General features: G+C 35.1%; 1 protein-coding gene across 6 annotated transcripts in view; it reads left to right on the forward strand.

Annotated features, from left to right (window-relative positions):
- LOC145284860 (uncharacterized) overlaps window positions 1–20,554 on the forward strand; it is a 172,066-nt gene that overhangs the window by 21,347 nt on the left and 130,165 nt on the right. For 4 of the 6 annotated variants that reach the window (XM_080133860.1, XM_080133859.1, XM_080133861.1 and 1 more), the window contains 3 exons: window positions 4,985–5,094; window positions 11,723–11,804; window positions 15,198–15,295. In XM_080133860.1, coding sequence (XP_079989986.1) covers window positions 4,985–5,094; window positions 11,723–11,804; window positions 15,198–15,295 — 290 coding nt within the window. The remainder of the gene's footprint in view (window positions 1–4,984; window positions 5,095–11,722; window positions 11,805–15,197; window positions 15,296–20,554) is intronic. The other 2 variants (XM_080133863.1, XM_080133864.1) reach the window with 1 other exon arrangement.

Raw genomic sequence — 20,554 nt, forward strand, 5'->3', positions numbered from 1 at the left:
ATCTCTTTGCAAATCAGTCATCCTTCGCTGCTGCTGATATTTTCCCACACACTCAGATGCACTTTGTTACAAAGCTTCTGTCGGTTCCGCAAGCACTGCATTCAAGGAGAGATACAGAATTCATATGTGCTCGTTTAAAATTGAACCAAATGTAAATCTAGATTGGCCTCTCACTTCTTTTGCTAGATATGTTAGGAATTTAATCAGGATTAAGATTAATTATTAACTAAAATGGTTAACTCTAGGTAATGCAAATAAATACATTCCTAATAAAAAAAGACGGTGTAATTTGTGCATCCTGGAATCTTTTCACATAGTCATGTTCAACAACAATTTGTTAGATAAAAAACAGGAAATCATGCACCAATAATAAAGAAAATCAAATTTTATGGCTAAACTATGAGTGTCAATCTTGTGACAACAGCTTGAAAACAGTTTGAAGGAACCAGAACAATAACTCCAAATCAAGATTTTTAGAAAGCCATTCTTAACATGGGAGGGGTGGGGGCATTGGAAAAATTCAAATTTGTTTAATAATTATTTTCTTTATAAAAATAAAACTACTTGATCAATTGACATGATTTTTGGTGTACGACATTTTATTTCTGTCATACAGATATTTCTCTATTTTTTATTTTCCGGGGGAGTGGGGGGGGGGGGATCTAGACAAGCGTTAAGACTTGTCCTAGTCAAATGTAACGCCTTGAAATTTATCAGATGAAAGTTCTTGTGGTTTTTAACTTTTAATTTAGATGAACATATCTTGGCTCAAATAAAAATTTATTGATTGAAATAACATCAGAATCAACACACTTTTGCCAACGCAAAACAAGTGTATTTATGCCAGTAATGTAAAAATCTTGTGTTCTGGTGGCGAGGAAGTTGCTGAAGGCGTTTTTGATATCGCTTAGGTTTTTTAAGTATTTCTCACGCAGAAAGTTGTTGAGATGCTTGAAAAAGTGTTAGTGGGTATGTGAGAGGTCTGGAGGCAGTTTCATTCAACTTCTGCAGGATCAGTTTAGCAACATGCAGTTGGGTATTGTTATGGAGGAGCATTGGGCCTTTTCTGTTGACTAATGCTGGGTGTTGTTGTTGAAGTTTCTGATGCATTTCATCTATTTGTTACCAGTACTTCTCCGTCATAATGGTTCCGCCTGCATTCAAAAAACTGTAATGGATGAGACCGGTCGCAGATTACCAAACAGTCAGCAAGACCTTCTTTTGGTGCAGCTCTGGCTTAGGGAAGTGTCATGGAGTGTGTCATCGGCGTCTAACCGCTGAGCTGAGTGTCGCCGGTTGTCGTAAAGAACCCACTTTTCAGAGTCACAACCCGGTCCAGAAATAGGTTGTCCTTGTTGCGTAAAAGAAGGGAAGATAACGCTTCATAACAGTGTTTCATTTGGTTGTCGTTCCATTTATGAAGCACCCATTTATCGTTTTTTTATCTTTCTAATCTCTCTCAAGTGATTAGAAATCTTTGTATTTGTTACGTCTAATTCAAAAGCAAGTTCTCAAATAGTTATGCGTGTGGATTGGCTTCAACTAAAGCTCTTAATTGATCGTTGTCAACATCCAATTGCTGATCACTACACTCATCATCTTCAAAACTCTTGCCGCCGCCAAAAAAATTCTTAAACCACCATTGTGCAGTGTGTTCAGTAGTGGTTCCTGGGCCAAATGCTTTGTTGATATCGTGAACTGTTTTCAGCAGCTTTTCGGTCTAGCTTGAATTGAAATATGGAAATTGTGCAAATTTGTTTTTTTTCCATTTAGTATGCAACGTTCTGAAAAGAAGATGTAAATGTTTTAAAACAATTGTAATTTAAAAGATTATATAGAGTGAAAAACGCTCTTTAAAATGATATACAAAGTAAAGGTATTATGACAAAAAATTATTTGAAAATACATCATTTGAAATCCAAATTAAAAATTCTGCAAGAACTTTCTTGTCAACCTAATCAAAGAATGAACTTGGGCAAGTTACTCTTTGGCCTAATATTCACAAGGAGACATCTATTGGAATAAATGTATAGAAGACACTGCTAAGTCTGCTGCAAAGAAGGTAGGCTATTTCTACTGGGCTAAAAAGCTCCTCACACCTGCTATATCTCTATAAAGCGACCATTCACTTAAGCATGAACTATTGTTATTTCATCTGGGCTAGTGCACTAATCACAAGTCGTTTCCACTTGGAGAGGTTGAAAAAAAAAAAAGAGTTTCGAACCTAATAGGTCCTACACTGTTTACGAAGCACCAGCCCCTGTCCCATCACCACAATGTTGCATCTTTGTGCTTGTTTTACAAGTATTTCAAAAGAATGTGCTTCAACAAACTTACTGAACTTGTGTGACTTCCCCCTTCTTCCTCGACAATGTAAGTACACCAACCAACCTGACAATTAGCAAAATCTCACCCCTTCACTGAACAGGTCCCCAGATATTGGAAAATATTCTACTCTAATAGCTTCTTTCCTCAATTAGCATGTCTTTTTTTATATCTATCAGATGCGGGTTTTGCTATAGTGGTATAAAGTGAACCTTTCCATGAAATTCCCATTATCATGGGGGGGGGGGTAACCAAAATTGAAGCACAGTCTTATCAATTGACCTTAGAATTCCCTCCTTGCTTCAATTGTATCAACATGTAGAAATTTAAATGTAATGTGGACAAACATCTCACCACACAACTCCCCATTTAGAATGCCCTCTATCAATCTGGCTTTTAATTCATAGTAGCTCTGACATCTCAGTGGCAATATGCTTTGTTTAAAGGTGAATGAAAGTAAAAGAAAATTACTCTCTGTGAATGGTAAGATACAAATATGAAGAGTTAAATTGGATGAAAACGCTTTTGTATAGATGAACAAATGTAATTCTTTATTATATGACTAGCGAGGGGTACCCGGCGTTGCCCGGGTGTTTGTAGGTGTGTGTGAAAAAAACCCGAACATGTAAAAAAAAACAGGTGCCCGTGAAAAAAAAACAAAGCCTTGACGACGCGCAGTTGGAAAATAGTAAAGTGTGAAAAACAACATGTGCGCGTTTTTGATTGACGTGACGGCGATAGCTATTCAGCAGTTACAATTTTGTGCGGGACAGTTTTTAAATAAATAAATAAATAAATCGGTTTGTTTGTTTTTAACTAAGTTCGGGGAAAACCAGCTCCCTGTTTATTAGGGGGAGTGTCTCGTCTCGAAATGAAAGCTCCCGTCTGATATGACGAAGTCGACATTGAACAAACGTTACTTAGCTCTCTAGAGACCACTGTCTCTGGGCCGGTGATGAGAGTTGAGTTTCGCTTTTTATTTATACCGAAAACCGAATGTAACGCGTGCCGATGCGGGAAATGTGGAACAACATTTGAAATTCAATAAAATTAAATAGACAGGCGAGCTCCGTGTTTAAGTGTGAGATATTACAATTTATAGATGATATAAAAAGTTTTAAGAAGTTGCAAAGCGAGCGAGCGCTTCTCTGAAAGAAGCCTTTTGTGGACATTGAGGAAAAGCGTACATACATACATACATACATTTTCGCTTTTATATATATATATAGATTACTTAGAAGTCATATCTTAATAAAACACACAAACTTCTGATCTGTAACTGGCTGATGTCAAAAAGAGCATCCAATTATAAAACAGTGCTTCAATTTTGGTGATTTTTTTCCCCCCATTATAATGGGAATTTCATGGAAAGATTCTCTTTATACTAGCATAGCAAAACCCGCATCTGATATAGAAAAATGTGCTAATCGAATCTATGTGTACATGTATAGAGTCTATCCATACATAATTATATTATTTTACAATAATAATCAAATATATGTATGCGTAAAGTTATACCTGTACATAGTTATATTTCAACTTAATGAAACAACCAAAAATAAAGAGTTTTACTAAGGAGGCATCACTTATCAAGGACGGGAGTCTACTCAAGGATAAGGGTAAATGAGTCTATGGTAGTCAATGGGACAATATCGTAGTAATCGTTAATAGTGGAAATTTGTTAAATTGGATTACTTAAGGGGACAACTCATCAAGAACTTGTTTACATCGGACTTGAAGATGACTATTGTAGTCAGCTGGAAAGCAGGGAAATGGAAGAGAGTTTTACAGGGGTGCAGTTCTAAGAAAGAATTTCTGTTCATGGAATTCACGTTTAGGTTAAGGCACAGATAAAGAGTAGGGGAAATTATTGATAGTGCTTTCAGCTAGACGAGTATTTTTTCGTGAATGGTTGGCAAGTGGATACTATAGATTGAAGCTCAGATGAACACTTGCCATGAAAATAACGATAGAGCAGAGACAAGCTCGCAACTTCTCGTCTGTGGAAATGAGGTTGCAAGGAAGAGAAAAGCGCATCCTCTACTAGGCTACAAAGCTTATTTTGAACTCTGTCAAAGCAGGATAAGATGCTTAAGAAGAAAAAAATTTAAAGAGTCTAGATGAACAAAGTGTTGTCTGTGTGTGTGTGTGATGACTTGTCTATGACAGAGTTCGTGAGACTGTATATAAGTTGTTGCTATGTTTAGTAATCTATGACTCTGATTTGTGTTGCTTGCCAAGATCTCAGTGGCCATGGTGAGATTTAGTAACCTACATGAAATCTCTATAGTAGTGTTATGATTGGCATGTTTGTTTAGCAAGTTGAATCTTTCGCCTGTGGCTGTACTTGAGTTATTTTTTAAATATAGATGCAGAACAGGTGCTTGACTCTCAGGGTAAATTTTTTGTAAATGGATTTAAGTTCAGTATAGGCAGCTAATCTAAATTGGGTATTTTGATAGAATTGACCAATCAGTATTAAGTATTTCAATGAACAAGGATGGAATATTATGCAGAGATCATTTAGATGCTGCTGCTAATACTGCTGGAATAGGTGGTCGCATATATGTACATACTAATGCTGCCTGTTAGGCCTTTTGGAAAAGAACTTAATTGCATTCTCTGTAGTTGATTTAATTATGTTTTCTCTTCTTTACAGTCCTGGTTCATCTACAAGTGAAAGCAGCGGACAATTTGGAAGGTCACTGAGTCAGTCAATGATAGAAAATCCTAAATTGCATGATAATCCACAGTTTCTCCTGTCTTCAAGTGAGTAATTGATCTGTTATTGAGTAATCTCTTGGATTATGACACATATTTGTAACATTATATGGCACTGATCTCCTGTTTGTATAATTATTACACATTGTTGTCATGTTACATGGCACTAATCTATATGAACTATTGCAGCTACTATAACAGTGTTTCGCATGTGGTGCGAACACACATACACAAATTAAGCACATACATGCAACAATGTTGATCTTTTCTTTCTTTCTTTTTCTCTTTCCCTTCGATATGACAACGTATGGCATGCGACACGTGTTGCTCCAAAAGAATATGTGACATGACTCAAACAAAACTATCCTTCTTATACGTGAAGTCCAAAAATTACAATGACGAAGATGAGTATAACTATGTGAAACATATAAATAAACAGGTGTTCTAGTTTGTTTAAAACCTTGTGCGTAGTGTATAGATACGTTTTAGAAGACTGAAATAATACAAAGGTATAAGAATTGGATGAACTCAAAGAATAGATAGAAATAAAGCAATAAAAACAAGAATATGTAATAATTTTCTTTTTATTTCTTATTTACTGTTTTATTTTCGATCTACAGCGTGTTATACAGTGTTATGGTCTAATATATCCTGTTAGATCGGAAATCATATTCTATTTAAAGACATTTCTATGTTTAAATAGAAGTAACTCTTTTATACCTTAAAATTATTGCCCTTGTCAACAAATATCGAATGAGGATTATCTACCCTTAGTAAGAGACATTAAACCAAAATCATTTGCCCTTGCAAGAGATATGACAGTGCAAGTTCAGGGTTTAACTTAATTTTTAAAAAGTACAGAAAAATCTGTATGACGTCATGGGGTGAAGATCTCATATTCTAAAAATCATATAAATTGATCAAGTAGTTTCTTTTTAAAGTAAGAAATTCAAATTTTATAGTGAAGTGAGTATGGTGTGTCCAGGTTTGCTATCTTTAAAATTCATCAGTAGTTATCTCCCCCTTAACTCTTCTTCTTCAGAAATAAAGGATCTGTATGATGTACATACCCGTCATGGAGTGAATATCTCATATTCCAAAAATTATGTAAATCGATCAAGAAGTTTTCTTTTTAGACTAAAATTTCAAATTTTATGATGAAGTGAGTATGGTGTGTCCAGGTCTGCTATCTTTAGAATTCATCCCTGGTTACCCCCCCTCCAACTCTTCTTCTTCATAAATGAAGGATTAAATTTAACCTTATAATCGATAAAATTTTTAAAATTTGATTTTTTTAGTTAAAAAAAAATCTACTTGATCAATTTACATGGTTTTTGGAATATGACACTTTTGTTCTATGACAAGTACGCACAACATAAAGATTTTTCTGTATTTTTGTCTTTTTAATTAGGTTAAAACCTGCACTTGAACTGGCATGGAATTATTGGAAATTTTTTTCACACAAGAGTAATATTAAAATAATTATACCAAACTTTTAAATTTTCGGAGACAAAAAGTTTACTTTTTGATACATACATTTAATTTTATTGTTCAGTATTTTGCTAAGCTTTCCACCATTAGGAAAGGAAGCTCTACATTGCTGCCGATCTAGTTAGTCCAATACAGTGGCGGCCTACCACAAGGTCTTTTATAGCAGGAAATTTTTCCTTGTCTGTTCAGTAAACATTGCTTTTAGGATCTTTTTCGATGAAATGGCCAAGTTCAATCTTCTTTTCTTGATAATCTTGATGATATCGTTTTGAAATCCAAGAGTTGTTTTTTATTAAATAAACCTGTTTCTTTTTTACTCCCTGTTTAGCGAAAGTCTTGCCAAGTCTTGACGGTGTATACCAAGGAAAATTAAAAATGTTAATGATAAACATTAATGATCTTCCAAATCACATCCTTACATCATTTGTAGACATTTATGCTGACGACACTACCATTTATGGTAGCACATCTAAGACAGTAAACGACCAAGTTCTCTCCAATTCTCTCTCCTCTGATCTTGAGCACGTAGTACAATGGGGAAAGGAGTGGCTGGTTACTTTTAATGCATCTAAAACCAAGCTTCTCTCTTTACATCATCAACATTCTGATCCACATCTGGCATCAATTGAAATGAATGGCTCTCGTCTTCAGGAGGCCTCAAGTTTTGACAAGCTTCTGGGCTTGACCTTTACTCCTGATCTTAAATGGAACACGTACATCAAATCTGTTGCCAAGGCCGCTGGAAAAATGGTGGGATCTTTCTATCGATCCGGTAGATATCTCACTGCTGATGCTATTCTCTATCTTTATAAGAGCCAGGTACGTCCAAGGATGGAATACTGTTGCCACATCTGGGCAGGAGCTGCTAGAAAAGACTTGTCCTGCCTTGATAGAGTTCAAAATAGACTTCGTAGCCTCGTAGGAGATGTCCTTTTCTCTTCCTTGCAACCTCTATCTCACAGAAGAGATGTTGCGAGTTTGTCTCTGATGTATCGTTATTTTCATGGAAAGTGTTCAACTGAGCTTCAATCTATGGTCCCCCCTCGCCAAACTTTCACAAGAAACACTCGTCTAGCTGTAAACACTATCAATAATTCCCCCCACTCTTTATCTGTGCCTAAACTTAAACGTAGATTCCATGAACAAAGCTTCTTTCTTAGAACTGCACGCCTGTGGAATTGTCTTCCGTTTTCCTGCTTTCCGGCTGACTACAATATGGTTGTGTTCAAGTCTAACGTAAATAAGTTTTTGATGAGCCATTCCATATAAGTTATCAAATTTACCAAATTTTCATTACTAAGGATTACTATATTGTCCAATTTCTACTGTACACTCTTTAACCCTTATCCTTGAGTGGCCTCTTGGCCTTGATAATGTGGTGATGTCTATGTAAAAAAAAAAAAAGATAATATAGTGTTCAGAATTGAAAGCAAATGTTGTGAGAAATTCATGTTATATCACCTAAATGTTTGGTAAAAAAAGGATTTGAAATCTCTACAAGCAGAGACACCTTTATTTGTGCCAAAGATATCTTAATTAGAGGATGGCATCATTTGAACATTTTCATCATGTTTATATCTACTAAATATTTGAACTTTTCTCAATTCAATTCCAAGGGACTCGATTTATGCCTAATTAAAGGCACCAGAACTCTTGCCAAGAGCACCATGAATTATCATGGACCTTTTCGGAGGAAAACCGAACTACCACTTCACCAGAAAGAGTTAACTACTGGCTCCCTATTTGGGAGGCAAAACTGGCCCACCATTTTGCAAGGACTATACAAGGACCAGTAACTTTTCTTTGCTGTTATAACTGAATAAATTTTGAGTTTAAAAGTATGGTTTTGTAATTTGTGGATTTATTTTGCCTCTGCCAGGGAGTATTGAGTTTGTGAGATTAATTTTCTCACAATGTATACTCGATTCTCATTACTTCCTGGGCAACACCGGGATGCAAGCTAGTTTGTTACAAAAGAGAATTCCCTGCATACCTAAAAATAAAAGTAAATTGGATTAAGTCTAGACACTTGTTTGGATGAAATCACTGAAGCTCACAGGAACCTGGATTTGGTTACTATTACTTCAATTCAGAAATAGACTATTTTTCTGCTATAATTGTTGATACTGCCATATGTTCTGTACACTCACCTTTCTTTTTTATTCATAATTTTAACTGAATTGTATTATTTCTGATTAATATTTACAAATTCCAGTTTAATTTTAAAACTCTACATTAAAAAAAAAATAGTCTTTGCTTTGAAAAAATAGTTTAAAGTTTACTTTTAAATGTTTGTTTTTAAATATCTTGTAAGAAAAATATATTTTTAATTTACAATTAAAAAAACATATTGTTCATTTAAACTTAGGAAAAACATTTTAATGTAAAGACTAACAAATATATTTTTATTACAAGATATTAAAAAAGATTTAAAAGTAAAGACTGTTTTCATGTAAACTTTTAAAATATTTTTTTTATTGTATAAAACCATTCTAAAAATTCAAAATAAACACAAAAAATATATTCTGATCATAATGTAATAGAAATCACCACGCTCGCAAATGACCTCGTGTTTGCTTAGCCTGTAAACTGACAGCAGAAAATGTAGAAAAGAAAAGACAAGCATAATTTTGTAGGTCACTCATTGGTGAACAACGTATGCCATTAATTTGCATATGTACACAATTCGTAACTTAAAAGGGATGAATTCTAAAGCATGGGGGTTGAGTGACGTTTTTTGTTGGACAGCTTAGAACGAGAATGAACAGTGGAAGATAATATCGAATACACGAGGATTTGTTGCAAGTTGAGGAAAGAAAGGAAAAAAAGACTTTAGTGCGTTGTATTGACAAGAGGATGGTTTTACACTGCCAGTTTTTGTTTGTTCCCTTTCCATTTTATACATAACATATTTTATCTCAATCTCTATTATTATATAAAAATCATTTTGTGTGTGTATGTGTGTGTGTTTATGTGTGTGTGTGTGTGTGTGAGTTCGTTCCTCAGACGTTCTGAAATGGCTAAGCTTTACCTTTTGCAAATTTCACACAAATTTAATTTATATGTCTGGCAATGTTCTCAGTTATGTTTTGTACAGAAATTTATCCAATAAGTATCAAAAATTGAAAAAAATCAGATCTTAAAAATAGTCTTTCTGTTTTATAGAGAAAAAAGAAAAATTTACTGGGGAATATTTTATGTTACACCGGCCAAGGGAAATAATAAAATCTCAGCAAATCATTTTTTCTTAAAAAAAAACAAACAGATTTATTATAATTTGGAGATGTAGCTCAGTGGTAGAGTATTCGACTACAGATCGAATGATCCTCTGTTCAACCCCGGGTGTATCTCATCATTTTATTTGAATTTTTTTTTATTAATGAGTTCAATTTATAATAAAAGAAGAGGTACTATTTAAAATCGCTACAAATCATTTCTTCATTTGCATATTTTAAAACCAAACATTAATCAGAAGTGACTTTTCCAGGGCATTCATCGTCAAGCCCAAATATCAGCAAACGTAATATTGTAAACAAACACAGACGGAATTTGATGAAGTACATTATCATTATTATCTTTTTATTTTTGTGAATTAATCCACCAGGCAAATTATTCCTCATAATATATAATAATCAATAGAGGATTGATTCTATAATAATACATATGCAATCTGCATAAATTAAAATATCATGTTTAAACATATTGTACGACCGGGCAATGCCGAGTGGCCAGTTAGTTAAAAATAAAATTATTCTGAAAAAGAAGCATTTAAAAGTAAAGATTATTTTTTTAATGTAGAGTTTTAAAGTTGAACTGAAATTACGTAAGTATTAATAAGAAGGGATTTTTCGTCAATATGTCTGGCAAGACTTAGCAAGATTTTTGCTGAACAGAAAACAGAAGTAAAAAAGAAAAGAAACTTGTTTATTTAACGTAACTGTTTCTTTAATTCATCTTACCTTGCAGAGATCTAAACAAGTTTTATTTGACCATGGTTTTCAAACAGTTATTTTCGAATTCAGGGAACCTGCACTCGTCATCTGGTTGTAGTAGATTGTAGAGTCTGAGTTTCAAAGCACAAAAATCTTTTCTTTCAGGAATAAGTTGACTGAATTCTTTTCGGGCTAGTTACCAACAGTGACTCCTCAAAACATGTCACACATCACCCCAAATCCCACAAAAAATTATATGCAGTTTGTTTTGTTTTCGTTATTACTTTTCTTCTCATCAGACATTTATCCACCTGACAATTCCAAAGTCTTGTAACATCGTGAGGAAGAAACTGGTAAGAATGACTACACAACGATGCTGGATATGAGACAACAGAGAATTATTTCTCAATCTTATTATTTTCATAGAACCCATCCAAAAATTAATAATGTCCCAAGGAATCCCTACATGAGAAAATATTTTACAATCTTGTTGATTTGTTTCTTCTTTATAACTGGTTTAAGAGACTGACATATTGCTGGAATTGGTCTGTACTCGTTACTTGGTTGCATATGAATCACATACCGTTTTATATCCTCTGACCATTGAGTCACTGTTTTGATTTTAACAAGTTTATTCTGCAAGTATATTCTCCCTGATTATTATGTTGTTTTTAAATGATGTAATAGTTTGAAAATATTGTTGTAATATCCCCAAATTATTTCCAAAAATATGTATTTTTTACAATTTTTTTTTAAAATTTAGGTTTGCGAAAACTGAAAAATGGATTTGCACATATATGTTAAGACATAATAATCTCTGCCTATCTTTTAAAGGAAAAAAAAATACAAACATAAATAAGCATCTTTTAAAGAGGAGACTTTGTTGGTTTGACCACATTGCATGCCACAACCCAGGAGAGTTCATCCGCGAAGCAATAGCTCCAAAACTACTTTAAAATTGGTGAAAATGCCCAGGAGGCCAGCTGAAGACATGGTTATGCACCATCAAAGCGAATGTCGAACCTAGCACTGGTTCACAGGTCTATGCTGCTGGTCTCAGGACTGGCTTCTCATCACTGCTGTGCGTAATCTTTGGGAGGAGTCAGCTGAACCTGTCCTTGGTGAATGTCGCCTCAAATCAAATTCTTAAAAAAACCCTTGGCAACCCCCAGGATTTTGTGGAACCCTGGTTAGGAAACCCTGCTATAGAGTAAGAGTTGTAAATTTTTTCAATTTTTCTGATTTCTCTACAGAAGCTGATGACAAAGAAATGTCGAAAATGGAGCAATGTAAAGATTCAAGTGATACAAAAACGAATAAAGAAATTCCGTCAACGTAAGTACAATTTCTAACTACGTATAAATTTATACAAACTTTAGACTTTACCTAAACATTTTTGTTCAAAGGTGAAATTAAAGGAAACTTTGGGACACAACTAGTCTAGATGAAGTTTTTATTTTACTATCTGGTCACCATTTATCAAATCTAAGATAACACTTTGGAATAAGGGCTGAGAAGATGGATTGACAGTTGAATGATGATAAATACCATAATCTCCACAAAATCAAAATTATTTCCCCTTTAGCAGAAATATTGCCCGTGGAATGTGAGAACTAAAGGATAAAGTAGAGGGGAAGGAAGATTTACAAGGCTGTCAAAAAAACGTTTGTTTATTTATACCAAAACTAGTAGTGCTACCTTATGTTTGGAGGAAAATTGTAACATGTTTCTATTAAAACTTTTATCTTTATTTATTTTTTATTTATTACATTTTCATCCCAAAAAAGGCACATTGCCACTTTGATGTAGGGGGCTACTATTAGGGACACAGGCTACAGGGGTACTAGGTGGGGAGTTGGGCAGCAAAATGTTGGTTCACGTTACACTTGAACTTCTGCATGTCAGTACAGTTGGGGAAGCAGGAACCTGGCAGGGAGTTTCAAAGTCTAGCGGTTCTGGGGAAGAAACTACTGGAGTAGAAGGCTCTCTTACATCTAGGGATCTCTACTGTGAAGGGGTGGGATTGTACTGCTTGTCAGGTTTTTCAGGGGTCTTTACATAGAGGGGGTACAAGTACTTGCAGTTCGTCAGAATATACACCGTTAAAGTACTTGTAGAACAGCCAGAGGGATGCTACATTGCATCGATGGGACAGAGGCGGAAGCTTGGATGATAGTTCAGGACCTATTAGGTTGGCGACTCTCTTTTGAACATTGTCTAGGAGCGAGAGACTAGTAGCAGATGACAACAATACTCCATACATAGGCGAATGGTGGCCTTATAGAGTTACTGGATACTTTCGGGTGTTAGTAGTTTTCTAGCACGGTAGAGAGAACCTACCTTTTTCGCAGCGGTCCTGGCAATACTCTCAATGTAATTGTTCCAACTCATATTTCCTGTGAACCTTAGGCCGAGGAGTTTAAAAGATGTGCTTTCAAATAAAGAGTCTTTGCCCATTGTTATTGGTGGTAGAGAAGGTTTCTTGTAGTTATTGAAGGAAACAAGTTTAGTCTTGGCAGCATTGAATGTGACCATCCATTTTTACCCCCATTCCACTACAGATTGGAGGTCATCCTCTAGTGTTTCTGCCATTTCTTTAGATATGTGTTCATTTGTTTTCCTGTCATGTCTGTTATAGAGCGTGGTGTTATCAGCATATATACCCATCTCAGAGACAATTTTGTCAGGGATGTCATTTATGAATATTAGGAATAATAAAGGTCCAAGGATAGACCCCTGAGGCACTCCCGCATTTATATCATATTGTTTAGATGTACGGCCATTGATGACAATCTGGATTTTTCCCTTATCTAAGAAGGATTTAATTATGTTAAGTATTCTACCAGTGATACCGTAGGATCTGATTTTCCTGAGAAGACCTTCATGCCATACCCTGTCAAAAGCCTTAGATATATCTAGAGCTACCGCTCTACCCTCTCCTGCTTTGTCCAGTGAATGGTATATACGCTCGGAGATTACAGTTAGAATGTCTGCTGTGGAACGGGCTTGCCTAAATCCATATTGTTGGTCGGTAAGAAGTTTAGCATCTGTAAGGTGATAGACTAGAGCTTGGTTAATTATGGACTCAAATATTTTGGCAAAAAGTGGGAGGAGGCTAATGGGGCGGTAATTTTCTGGGTCAGTTCTTTTGCCAGAATTCTTGAAAACTGGTACCACAGAACCAGTTTTCCGGTAGGCAGGAAAGCAAGATTCATTAAGGCATTTGTTGTAAAATTTGGAGAGGATTAGAGCTACTTCGGCGGAGCACTTTTTTAATAGCACAGCCAGGATAAGATCAGGCCCACATGCTTTTGCAGTGTCAAGATTTTTTATAATGGCATGCACCTGAGAATTCCCCCTTACAAAATTTGCACCAATTTAAGGTCAAAGTATGAATATTTTTTTTTTCATTTTAGATATTATTCATCTAGCACAATGCTGATCAAGAAAATTACCAACTTTTGGGGTATTTGTTATGTCGCTTTTGACTTTTAGCTGAACATAGAAACATACATACAGTTGGTCTTAATAGAGCAGAATGGGAAAAGATAAAATATCAGGACCTAAAAAATCATCTAAAAGCAACATGGTCTCTGAAAGAAATAAACATGTGACAGAAGCAACTGGTCTAATAAAAAAGAACCTTCAGAAATACTTAGAAGCAATCCCTGGAAAACCAAGCTGTAATAAAATACAGATAGCAGCCATAAAGGGAACAGTGTCTATTCTTAAAAGAGCCCTCGGATATAAATTTAAACTGTAATAGAATCAAATGTTAGCCACAGGAAGGAGCCCATTGATCTCTGCAAACTAACAAAAGTAAAAAAAAAAAAAAAAGAGAGCAACTGCCTTTTATATTATAGATATTAATTTATTAGAAACTGTTTTAAAAATAAATATGCAAATTAGGAATAGCTGAAGATGTTTGTGGGTATTTGCAGATTACTATATATACAGTATCTCAATCTTATGTTGTATCATATAGAAATATCTAAACAGTTTGACAAAATAAACATAGTTATTTGAAAAAGATATGCAACTAAAAATCACAAAATCAATTGATTAAGAATGTTTACGTATTTTTATATATTTTTATTATAAGGAGGTAAAAAATAAACGTGAAATATAGTTAACTATAAACATGTTTTTTTTTTTTTTAAATTGGTGACAATTGTAATAGACTGCGCAAGTTTACATAAAGTATATGTAAATATAGTATATTTAAATATAGTACATCAAAAAGAAAACGTGACTATATTTAAAAAAAAAAACGTAACTATGTTATAAAAAAATATATTAACAAAAATATCTTAATATTTTGCCCAAAAGTAATCAGTTTTGAAGAATAGCAGAATTATTGTATCCATTTTGTGCTTCCATACTTCAATTGACAGACCAGCCGCCATGTTTGAAACTTAGGGTCTGATTTTATGCACCATTACTGGTCATCAATATAAACAATCACCAAATTTTTCAACCTTTCATCAACTAAGCGTTTATAACCATTTCCCATTGCCCTTCTCTCATGACATAGGTTTATTAAACCAATGAGTTTTTTTTTAGTCTTTCAGTGATCTCCCCACCTTTCACTAATAACTTGAACCCTGAGTCTTGACTTGACTCAAATCTGTGCATACTTTAAGTCCATTTTGTTTTAAACTTGTTTTTTGTTTATTAGCAATTTGTTGATGAAATTAATTTTTTAAATGGCCTTTTCTTTTTTTAAAGATCTTTTCCTCAGAAAATATCAAAAAAGCCCGATGTAATGATTTTGGCTCGACAATCAATTGTTGATTGTGCGGAAGATACTGAAAATGAGGAGAAAGGTTGGTTAGTTTTTTGTTTTTTTTAAAACAATATTTCATAAAAAACAAAAAAAATTGATCGTTAATAATATAAAATATTGGTGCTTATTTAGAATTACACTAAAAAAAAAAAACACAGAAAAATCTTTATGATGTCCGTACTTGTTATGGAATGTAGACGTCATATTCCAAAACTTTCGTAAATTGATCAAATATTTTTTTACTTAAGAAAATCAAATTTTATGAGGAGGTAATGAGGAGAGCAGGAGTGGCCATTTTGTTTTAAAATTTAATGCTCACATCTCAATTCGATTACGAAAATTTTGTTTGCATTCAAAATAATTAAAACTTTTTAATCGCTAAAATCATAAAATTTGATTTTCTTAATTAAAAAGACATAGTTGATCAATTTATTTTTGGAATATGACATCTTCGTTCCGTGACAAGTATGTACATCATATATTTTTCTGCATTTTTTTTTTAATTAAGTGTAATCTATATATATAAAGGGCAAAATATGTGTGTGTTTGTATGTCTCACAAAAACTTTCGACACACGCGATAGATCCTCATGAGATCGGTATCGTTTTCAAGCTCGATCCTTCCGACGACAAATATTGAAAAATTGGCCAAAACATTCATTCCTTCACCCTCAACTGGGAAGTTTTGTGCAAGGAGGGAGTCGCTTTTTTTGCCAACACTTTTGCAAGTCATTGTTACCATTGAATTGACTACGTTTAATTTCAACACTGTTGACTTCCGGTTGCGCGATGGAAACATCGGCTAAGACGTTACATTTTTTTTTTCCTCCTTCGTGTTACAGGTTCGAGCCTGCCTGCCTACTACCACTTTTTTTTAACACCTCTCTTTACCCAAATTGCCTACTGTTGTCTTAAACCCCCCCCCCCATCCCGGGGTTCCTTACTACACCTCTACACACCCGGGCAACACCGGGTACCCCCACTAGTCTAATACATAAAAGGCAAAATGTAGGTGCATGTCTCCCAAAAACTTTTTACAGATATATTGGATTGTGACAAAATTGGTGTCATTAGAAAGATCAATCTCTCAGATGCCAAATATCTAAAAATTGGCCAAAAAGATTAATTCTGTGCTAGTCAACTTGGCCATTTTTTTCAAGGAGGGGGTCAGTTTTTGCGTCAATATTTTTGCCTAGTGATCTCAACGTACATTTAAAAACATTATTTCAAAGACCCGTGACATTACAAGTGCGCTGTGGGTGAAACAGCTAACGTGTTTGATTTTTTTTCATCTCCTTTTCTTCTTTCGCATTACAGGTTCGAGCCTGGCTACCGTAGTTAATTTTTTTTTTTTGCATTTGCACGGGTACTTACTGCTATTCTCATTGAAACAATTTATTTATTTATTTTTTTTTTTGAAGGTTGGTTGCTCAATAGTCTTACTATACCACCTCTCCACACCCGGGCAATGCTGGGTTCCCATGCTAGTTCTAAATAAGCACCAAATTCTGTTTACACAAAAAAATGAAAATTGTTTTTCACATTTTCCTGATCCAATTACTGTATCCTGAACATTGTTCATAACAAAAAAAACTTTAGCATTAACGTACTGTAAACAGTCACGACCTTTCTAAAGTCCAAGAAGTCTCATTTATCTGCTGATGTCAGAGCTGTTAGTAATAAGTATGGCTATGGCAACAACATTGTTTTGACTCTCGAGTGTGTATCCGTTGATAACTTATATGCTGTTATATACAGTGATGTGGTTCTCGGTTGATTCACTATGTCTAACTGTGTCAGATATATACTCGAGAGTAAAAACAATGAAAAGAATATTCTATTGTCATAACCCTAGTAATAAGTCACACTGAAGCAGGTAAACATGACGCTTTGAAAGGAATGGCTACACATTACATGTAAACATATAACTGGTAATTTCTCTCAAAGTATTTTATCTTTGATCTAATAATTGTTTGGTTGTTAAAAAAAAGTAAAGAATAGCTATTGAAAGATTTAAAATAGTTATACCAATGAGGGAGATCGACAGGGTTTGCTCTACTGTTGCCACTACTACCACCACCTTTATTACTATCCCTGCTAAGAAATGGGACACCCAGTATTTTCAGAGCTGTGAGGACCGACCTTCCGATAAGCAACGTGATATTTTAGCTAGGAAAATTGTGACGATGATGATAATGATGCTGACAAAGATAAGCTAGATGACACTGCAGTTGATGATAGCAAAAATACATCAAATAATGGAGGAGATGACGATGATGATGGTTATAGCGACGACGGTAATGGTTATCAAAATAAATTACTTGATGGTGACGGCGATGATAATTATAGCGACGACAGTGAATGTGAAGATGTTGAAAATGGTGACAATAACAAGTACAATGATGATGATGATGATTGTTGTGTCTGCATAAATAATTAACAAGAACACGAAAGTAAAGGTATAACAATAATATATTAGTGTGACAATATTAGGATAGGACTCTGGTCTGAAAGAGTTAACAGACCGTAAGTACTTGGCTGGGTTACTAGGTACAGAACAGATTTGGATGGCGGTAGCCATTGCCGATCCTGGGTAAATAAAATAAGATAAGAATTTGAAATGAATGGCCGAGGAAAAAGAATTTGACGAGACAAATGCTGAATTAGCCAAATTCATAGATAATGACTGTTTGAAAAGACTTTCGTTTTTCCTGGGACGTATGTTCCCGTATTGATAAGAAGTTGAGATGGATGACCGAGGAAATAGAATTTGACGAGACAGATGCTGAGTTGGCCAAAGTTATAGATAATGACTGTTTTGAAAAAGGGACTTTTTTTTTCCGTTTTCCTGGGACATATGTTCCCGTGTTGATATAATTAATGGCCCGGAGAAGAGCCATTGCGACAATGTTGTTTTGAGAAAGATATTTTGGGAAAAGATTGTCGGCCAGAAGTTACAATAAGCCGACGCGTGTTGACAGGTAATGGCCACATGTCGGCCACTGAATAATGTTGTTTGGAGAAACTGTATTTCCTTGCGGAAATAGATAAAGAAATATTAATTAGTATTAATATAGACCCCGCCGTTCACCCACATATCCGAGGATCTAAGGTGAAGAAGTAGAGAAACGCCAGGGTGACGTCACTGGGAATAGTGAGAGGATTAATTCCAAGGTGGTTGGAGAATCAGGACCAGCCCCTAGCATACGTCACTGGGAATAGTAAGAGGATCGACTCCACGGTAGTTGGAGGTGAGGGGACCGCCCCTCGAGTTATGACGCAAATAACCATTAAGAGGGAATTCCCCTCCGTACCGAGAGTTTTGGTTACCTAAGCAGATTTATACGATAAGAGCCTTGAGTAATGTAATTTGGCAAGAAAATGACATTTGAAAGGAATTGCCAAGCAAGGTTTTATTATTTAAACACCCCGTTTTATGGATCTGCGCGCACTTTCGAACTGGTCAGCCAGCCTCCCGGTCGGTTAGATTGAGAAACGAATTTACCATCCTAATCGTTGCCGATCATTTTTCCAAAGACCAGCTGCCTTGAGATCGGAACCCAGCCGAGTCGCCATATTACCAATTACACACTCACTCCCTTCGTTCGACTGTGCAGTTATTTGAACTTGGAAAAAAACACAGGATAAAGATTTCTTTTATTATCTACATATATAAAACAGCGTTCTGTTTTATTTTACTTTTGTGCCAGCGTCTCCGGTCGTCCGTGTGTTTAACCTTTTTCCTTGCAGGTGTGAAACGTCGCTGCCTTACACTTAAAAGAACACAACGTGGGGTGGGGCATTGTATGGTCACTTCACCGGAGGAACTCGAGCTGTCTGGAACCTGCGTGCGGACAGCGAAGGCAGACCGGTGGACGATTGTCGACGAGTCAACGCCAAAGACGATCAACGCTGACCACTCGACCGAAGAACAACAACAACAACCTCTACGCGGAGGCGCCGTGGTACATTAGGAAGAAAAGTTATATACATATTTACATGTCTTCAGATATACTTCAGTTGGAGATATTCCGACAGGTGGCATGTTGCATGTCTTACTGGAGGCAGCATAGGCGTCTTGCCTATTTAGCGGTCGTTGCAGAACTCCTCCGGTATTGGTGATTGATACCTTTATATATCTCACTCACCTGCCTATGTTAATTAGTGGGCGTCTTTACAACAACAATGATGATGATGATGATAATAAATTGTTCTGTATTAATAATTATTATGAAAATAAATTGAATGATGGAGATGATAGTAGAGTCAATGATAATTATTGTAATAATTATGATAAAACCAAGCTAGACTACATTGACGATAGTGATTATAAAGAGTAATCAAATAATGATGATAATGACGAAGAATAGGTTAGAGGAATGTGATGATGGTGGTGATGATGACTAGGTTAGAGGAAGGTGGTGGTGGTGGTGGTGATGATGATGGTGAAGAATAGGTTAGAGGAATGTGATGGTGGTCGTGATGATGACGATGATGGTGATGATGACTAGGTTAGAGGAAGGTGGTGGTGGTGATGGTGATGATGATGGTGAAGAATAGGTTAGAGGAATGTGATGATGGTGGTGATGATGACGATGATGGTGATGATGACTAGGTTAGAGGAAGGTGGTGGTGGTGGTGGTGACAATGATAATGAAGAATAGGTTAGAGGAAGGTGATGATGGTGGTGATGACTAGGATAGAGGAGGGTGGTGATGATGATGGTGAAGAATAGGTTAGAGGAAGGTGATGATGATAACAATAAATTAAATGATGAAGACAGCACTGGTTGTTTTGTTCATGTTGTTTTCAAAATGGAAAGTCTGATCATGATTCGAAGATAAAAATATACAAGCACTAGTTTAAAACAAAATTCAAGATGAATAACAAGCGATTGTTAATAGTAAAATATTAAATGAAAAAAACAAATACTTGTGTTTTCTTCAAGTTTGAAATATTTTTATACAATAACAAGTCTGTATAACAGAAAACGTTTTGTTTGCCCTGATATGGAATTCTAATTCCTAAGAAATGTTTTCATAATTTGAAAATATTATTTTCTGAAAAAGAAAAATAAATAAATAAAAAAAATACACATTATGTTAATAAATTATTTTGGGACCTCTACAGTGAAAGGGTTAGATTTTGTGGCTAGTCAGATTTGTTATATTTATTTACATTGAGAGTGTACATCTACAGTAAGTTCATCGGAGCACATTCTATGTAAGTGTTTGTAAAATAAAAACAAGGATGCAACATTGTACCGATAAGACAGGGATTGGAGCTTGTTAGACAGTGTG

This window comes from Euprymna scolopes, chromosome 9 (genome assembly GCF_053919585.1).
Source record: "Euprymna scolopes isolate OS-2025 chromosome 9, ASM5391958v1, whole genome shotgun sequence".
In the NCBI taxonomy this organism is placed as follows: domain Eukaryota; kingdom Metazoa; phylum Mollusca; class Cephalopoda; order Sepiida; family Sepiolidae; genus Euprymna; species Euprymna scolopes.